The 7464-nt window shown below is 41.6% G+C and overlaps 1 protein-coding gene across 1 annotated transcript; it reads right to left on the reverse strand.

Annotated features, from left to right (window-relative positions):
- Positions 1 to 285: 285 nt before the first annotated feature.
- GDF3 (growth differentiation factor 3) lies at positions 286 to 6461 on the reverse strand. The gene is made up of 2 exons (XM_052641423.1): positions 6194 to 6461; positions 286 to 1112 (listed from the first exon to the last, which is right to left on the reverse strand). Exons 1-2 carry the CDS (start codon positions 6459 to 6461, stop codon positions 286 to 288), a joined length of 1095 nt encoding a protein of 364 aa, XP_052497383.1.
- Positions 6462 to 7464: the final 1003 nt, after the last annotated feature.

A 7464-nucleotide genomic window follows, 5' to 3' on the forward strand; every position in this document is an offset into this window, starting at 1 on the left:
GCATAGAATAGTGCCTGCCCATAATAGGCTATCAATAAATACCAGTTTCCTTCTATCTAGACTCTAATATACCCTCAGGTGCATGATGCAGAAATTAACTAAGTTCATTAAGACCCTGTGTGTGTGTGCGTGTGTATAACTAGGGGACATCATTAATCGTGGATAATGATGATAAACTATAAGCATAAACATACTGACAATTCAGATCCAAAGGTCATAAGCCAGGTAGTTTTATTATTAGAGCATTTACCCTGAGAGCACCCCTTCTAGTCTACTGCTGCCAGTCTACCCACACCCACACTCATCAACTATCATGTCTTCATAATGCCGTAGAATGACGTTGTCATCATTGTCCTGGTAGAGCATGGAGATGGGGGACAGCTTGGTGGGGATGCAGACAGCCTGGGGAACCTCCGGGTCGACAGTGTGCATCAACGCTTGCATGAAAGCATAATTGGAGCTGTTGAGGGAAATTGTCAGTGAGAAAGGACATTCTCCATGGCAGTAATTGGCCATGAAACCCTTGGGGGCGATGATCCACTTGTGCCAACCCAGATCCCGGAAGTTGATGAACAGCTGGTGGCGATGGCAGAGGCTCTTGCAAGCAGCCTTCGAGGTAGAGACGGCCGCTCTCCTCTTGCGGGAGGGAGATCGGCACTGCTCAGGGTGGAGGGTGACCACCAGCAGTGAAGTGTGAAGAGAACGTCTCAGTCTAGCGCAGGTGCCCTCGAGCTGAAAATTCTCCCCTGAGGCTCTGCCTCCTTTGACCACTATCTCTAGAAACAAAGCTAAATTCTTGTGGGGGTCATTATTCCTCTTAGCCATATCCAGCAGGTTGAAGTGAAGGACACCTTGAGGCCACGGTACTGACTGCAGTGTAAACATTTTACCCATCTTTGGGGTGGCCTGGTCTGTGACATGGTGCTCCATTTGAACCAGGGACAGAGACAGTTCCAGCTCTGGTCCCAGGTTATAATAAGTGCTGGGCCCCAAGTCCAGGCCCAGCTGGGCCATTGTCAACTGCTCCTCATCCCTGATGGCAGACAGGTTAAAGGACAGGAGCTTCTGTAGGCAGGGGGCGTGCAAAAGGTTCTTGGAGTAAAGGAAAGAACCTAGATGGGAACAGAAAGATGTGAGAGTCACCATGAGATTTTTCACTTCACCCCAACCTGTGTGATCATATCAGTGTCAAACGATATATGTATATCCACACACACAAAATAAGGGCAGGGAAGGCCTCCCTGGTGGTGCAGTGGTGAGGACTCCACACTTCCACAGAGGAGGTATGGGTTCAATCCCTGGTTGGGGAACTAAGATCCCAGAAGTCATGGGGTGTGGCCAGAAAAATAAAATAAAACAGCAAATAAAAAGAGGACGAGAAATTCTCAGTTATACTCAAACCCTCCATTTGGGAGGATTTGTTTCTCTCACTCCTTATCTATGACCAGAGGTACTTGTCTTCATAACTGCACATCCCCAAGGGATCCTGAATAGGATTTAGAAGGTCTATAATCTTAGATGGGAAAAAGAATCACATCTTTATCTTCAGTAAACTCGAAGTGAAATTTAGCATTTCTTTCAATTGTGAACATAGGCAACAAATCTCAATAATATTCTAAGAGCCTATGACACTGTTACCAATAAAAATCATAGGTATGTTCATATATTAAGTTGTTGCAAACATTTTAAAGTAACATTTATGCTTGAACTACTCTGAATTGATGGTATAATCCCTTCTATAGATCTTGTTACTTATTGCACAAAAGCATCATTTATATTAACATACACACATTTATTTTATAATGTTTCTATAAACGTATTTCCATATTTAGTTGACTTATTTTAAAACTCAAAATATTTAACTTCAGGCATAGAAACAATTCGGAGAAGACAATGCAACCCACTGTAGTACTCTGGCCTGGAAAATCCCATGGACGGAGGAGCCTGGTAGGCTGCAGACCATGGGGTTGCTAAGAATCCGACACAATTTAGCGACTTCACTTTCACGCATTGGAGAAGGAAATGGCAACCCACTCCAGTGTCCTTGCCTGGAGAATCCCAGGGATGGGGGAGCCTGGTGGGCTGCCGTCTATGGGGTTGCACACGACTGAAGAGACTTAGCAGCAGCAGCGTAGAAACAACTATTCTGAGAAAGAGTTCACTGGCTTCAACAGAACTGCCGAAAGGACCTGTTGCACAAAGAACGTCCTATGCTGTCAAGAGTTGTAACCACTTAGAAGGACTTCAAAACAAATACCAGTCATCCCGCCCATAATGGCAGTCTGGTGCTCCCTTATGTTTTATCTTTAGGTAATTCTTTTTTTTTTTTTCGGCCCGCACAGTTCATCTAGCAGGATCTTAGTTCCTTGACAAGGGATCAAACCTGGATCCCAGCAGTGGAAGCACAAAGTCCTAACACTTTCAGTGCTAATAACCTCTAGTCTTGTGCTTTTGAATACATGAATACATGCCACTTTTGTGCCATGTAGGATCTATTTCCCTGACCAGGGATTGAATCTGGGCCCCCTGCACTGGGAGCATGGAGTCTTAGTCACTGGATCACCAAAAAAGTCCTGTCTCTGTTTCTTTTTGTTGACTATCTTCTCTAAAAAAAAAAAAAAAAAGCCTATGTTTGCTATCTCTTCCTTTTACCATATAGTCTTCTGTTGCTTTCTTTCTCTTTTGACCACACCACTTGGCCTGTGGGATCTCCCTGTCCAGGGATTGAACCCATGACCCCTTACAGTGGAAGCTTGGAGGCTTAACCACTGGACCACCGGGGAAGTCCCTATTTCCCAACTCTCTTACTGTCACTACTCCACTGAAATAAACATCTATCTTGAATGTTGACTGACTAGCAAATTCAGGGAAGTTTTCACAGAGCTTATCCTTCTCATCCTCTCTAAACAGTTGATCTCTCCTGTTCATAGTTCGAATCCTAATATACTAGTCTCACTTTTTACTCATATCACTAAATCACATTCCTTAGTTAGTTAGTTCAGTCACTCGTCGTGTCCAGCTCTTTGCGACCCCATGAATCGCAGCACGCCAGGCCTCCCTGTCCATCACCAACTCCCGGAGTTCACCCAGACTCACGTCCATCAAGTCGGTGATGCCTTAGGTGTGATTAAAAAAAAACTGAAAGCCAGAGAGGAAAAGAGGAACAGATTTGAAAACATAGATATAAAAAAACTGTATTCAAAGAGACACCATTAATGAAATTTTTTCACTAACAAAATTAAAAGCAAAAAGGACAACCAAGAATACTTGCAATATGTTTATAAACAGCTTTTGCGAATGATTAACAGGCCTCACAAATCATTAAGGAAAAGAATCCTAAACAGGAAAAAGGTCATAATATATAAATAGGCAATTATTTGGAAAATAAAAATGAACGATTCACATTGAGATAAACATGATAAATATAATCAATATTGCTGTATGTTGTATATGAAAGTTAAGAGAGTAAGTAAATCCTAAGAGTTTTTATCACAAGGGAAAAAATTGTTCTCTATGTCACTAACTTTGTATCTAATGAGATGATAGATGTTCACTAAACTTATTTATTTTCTGGCAGCACTCTGCAGCTTGCAGGATCTTTGTTCCCTGGCCAGGTATTAAACCCAGGCCACAGTTGTGAAAATGCCAAGTTCATTAAACGCTGGACACTGTCATGGAATTCCTCTACGGGACTTACTGTGATCATCATTTCGTGATGTGTATGTATATGTGTGTGCATATATTAAACATTATGCTGTATACCTTAGACTTATACAGTACTGCATGTCAATTATATCTCAATAAAGCTGGAAGAAAAAAGACTACATAAATATGTTTTAAGTAAATAAGCAAATAAATGATTCATTATTTGAAAATGCACCACTTTATTAAAGAAACAGAAATTAAAACAACAAGATCTTGTTTTGCTACCAGATTAACAAAAGTTAAAAGCTGAAAGAGTGTTGTTACCTAACGACCCCCCAATGTAGCAGGAAGTACACCGCCACACACCAACAGAATAAAATCCTATACAGCAATGAGAAAGAACTACAAATACATACAGTGTGGATAAATCTCACAATTGTAGAGTGAAAGAAGCCAGACGTGAGAAAGGACACATTTCACAATTTCACTGACAGGAAGTTAAAAAAATGGACAAAACTAGTATGTGATGTTAGATGTCAAGAGAGAAATTACCCTTGAGAAGCAGTGCTTAACCAGAAGGGGGCATGAAGGAGCCTCTGGGGCGCCAGTCATCTACTATTCCTTGACCTGGGCACTAGTTATTCTGCAAAAATTCATGGAGCTGTTTCCTACAATTCACTCACATTTCTGAATGTACATTATACCTCAATAAGTTTCTGTTTTTAAAGAGATAACTGTCAGAGTAAGTGAGAATTCTCATACACTGATTGTAGAGTATAAATGTTAGAGGCTATTTGCTGTATATTAAAAGTAGAAATGTAAAAAAAAAGTATACACGTGCCTACTCTTTGATAAAACAATCCTCTAAGATCCTATGGAAATAAAAGTAAAAGTGCACACATGTACACAATAGATACAAAGCTACACTACATATAATATGTTTATATCTATCAACAGGGCATCAGTTACATAAATTGTAGCATTATGTCTACACAATGGAATATCATGTAACCATTAAAACAGGGATAAGTTCACTATTTGCTCTTACTTGTACAAAATGTTCATAATATTGGAGGAATGTATGTATAGCATGATTCCATTTATAAAAAATATTACAAGTTTATATTATATATGTAAAGAAGAAAAGCCTGGAAGAATATACAACTATTAATGGTTTTCTCCAGGGGGAGGGTTAGGGAGGAAGGATTATGAGATTATGTCCTTTTCTTGTATCATTAGATAAAATTTTGATCATCACAGAAATTATTTTTTTCCTCACAGGGAAGGGAAGGCAGCAGCCTCAGCTATGTCCTACTCTCTCCTTGGAAAATCTTTTAAGCTAGTTCCCCTCACCTCTTAAACTCTCCAGAAATCATCCCTGAAACTCCACGCCCAAGGCCATGAGCCTCTAACGAGACACTTAGCAGGACATATGGAAGTCATCCATCTTTTCTATAAACTTTTTTTTTTCTTCCTATAAACTCTTAAAGGGCAGACTTTGGTCTCTGTATTTTCATGTCTTACAGATTTCCTGGCACTTAGTTAAGTATCCAATAAATGCCTCTTGGACTCAAATCTTATTTCCAGTTGCTGTAAAACTAACCAACCAGAGCTCTCAATTCTGCATCTGAACCACCTGGGAGTCTATATAGAAATGCAGATTACAACACCCATCGCTGACTTTGAATAAGAATCAGGTGGGAGCAGGAACTAGACTGGAGAATCAACTTTTAACACTTGATCTGGGTAATTTTTGGTGGGTGGTCCGTTTCGCAAATTGCTGAATGGCACTTACTCAGATCCTTAGCCTAAAAGGTATGACAGCGGCATATATTATCCCTCTGTAGTTACAAATCCAGAATAGCCTTTTCTACCCATCAAAAGGATTGGGGAGGTGAGGAGGGGGAAGCAAAATTTACAGACACACTGAGCTCAAAGGCACCGGGATGCGTAAAGTGTGGGCTCAAGAGTGGGAAACTGAACCCTAATTCCACCCTCCCTCCCACCTCCTCCCCACTACCTAAACTGCAGCGCAAAGCTGTTGATTCAGAAAACAAAACAAAACAAAATAAAACATTTCAACTCCTGGCTTTGTTCACACACTAGCTGTATGATCTTGAATAGGTTACAAGTTATCTCCTGTCTGAGCCTCAATTTCCTCATTGTTAAAAACTTGGTAAGAATACCTGCCTTTCTCTCAGGACAATGGCTGAAATTCAATTAGGTAAAACAGGTAAAATGCCAGCACAGGGCCTTCCACAAACCCCTGGGTCATCGTTGTGCTGTGCTTAGTCGCTCAGTCATATCCAACCCTTTGCGACCCCACGGACTGTAGCCCGCCAGGCTCCTCGGTCCATGGGGAATTCTCCAGGCAAGAATACTGGAGCGGGTTGCCATGCCATCCTCCAGGGGATCTTCCCAACCCAGGGATGGAACCCAGGTCTCCTGCCTTGCAGGCGGATTCTTCACCATCTGAGTCATTGTTACTCCCCCTTTATTCCTTTCTTCACCCCAGATTCTCCTCTAGGAAACACTCCAAAGTCCTCACCTTGATCTGGGAGAAGCCGGAGGATGTTTCCACGGACGCCCAGCTCCTTCACGTAGCACAAGTCTTTGGAGATGCCGGTGCTGGCTGCTGCCTCTTGAGCCTGGAAAATTCTCTTCAAGATGGAAGGCACAGGTTGGAATTTCTTGGGTGAAGGCACTTTGTCTAAGCCCAGAAATCGGAGAAAGACATGTTCATGGAATTGGAGTGTCTGGCCCAAGGCCAGAGTGTACAGGAGGCAGAGAGCCAAGGCTGCTAGGGAAGGCAGCATGGTCGAGGTGAAGCCGCAGAGAGCTCCAGCGCCGAGCTGCCCAGCAATTCAGGTGCTGCTGATTTATCTGACGTATGATAATCAGGTGTGAACTGCTCTCTTCCCAGCTCTCAAAGGCAATTGGATACAAAAGAACAGAATTTTTTTTTCCTCTTCCCTAGTTCTACCGTTCCAGAAAAAAATTTCACAAGAGATTACCCATGCATGGAGCTAACTCTATAACCATCTGAAATTTGCCAGCAGTAGACAGAGTAGAAAGGAAATTTACTAATTTAACAAACATTTACTAAGCATCTATTATGTGCAAGGCGCTGAGATGAGTGCTGGAAACGTATTAGTAGCTCAAGGTCTTGTCATTCATAGTCTAATTAGACAAATATGCATGCTCTCAGTCGTTCAGTCTTGTCCAGGTCTGTGACCCCAAGGACTGCAGCCTGCAGGCTCCTCTGTCCAAGGGATTCTCCAGACAAGAATACTGAAGTGGGTTGCCATTTCCTTCTCCACGGAATCTTCCTGACCCAGGGATCGAACTCATGTGTCCTGCATTGGCAGGAGGATTCTTCCCTGTGCTTCACCAGGGAAGCACACACAAAGTGTTCACAGCGGAAAAAAAAAAACCCTGCAAAACTTAGTAGACATTCAGGGCTGAAATAATTACATGTGGAAAGGCATGGAGGTTATTGAGTAGCTTAAACAAGGCAGCATAGATCAATTTCTGTTTGGGTTTTTGTTTTGGCCTAACAGCTATAAGTATTTTCAGATGCTACAGAAGCATCAGCTTGTCTGTAGAGAAAACAACTTTCAAGCTTTTTGAGAACAGAGACATTATCATTTTACATTATTTTATACCACCTATTTTTTTATCTTGATAAATTTTATTATTACAGTAGATGGAAAGAATTATTGTAGATGGAAAGAATATATATATATTTTTTCATTGCCTTTCATTTCTATAAGCAATAAGCAACTGTTTTATGTAAATTTGGGCTTCCCTGGTGGTGCA

This window comes from Budorcas taxicolor, chromosome 5 (assembly GCF_023091745.1).
Source record: "Budorcas taxicolor isolate Tak-1 chromosome 5, Takin1.1, whole genome shotgun sequence".
Classification (NCBI taxonomy): Eukaryota; Metazoa; Chordata; class Mammalia; order Artiodactyla; family Bovidae; genus Budorcas; species Budorcas taxicolor.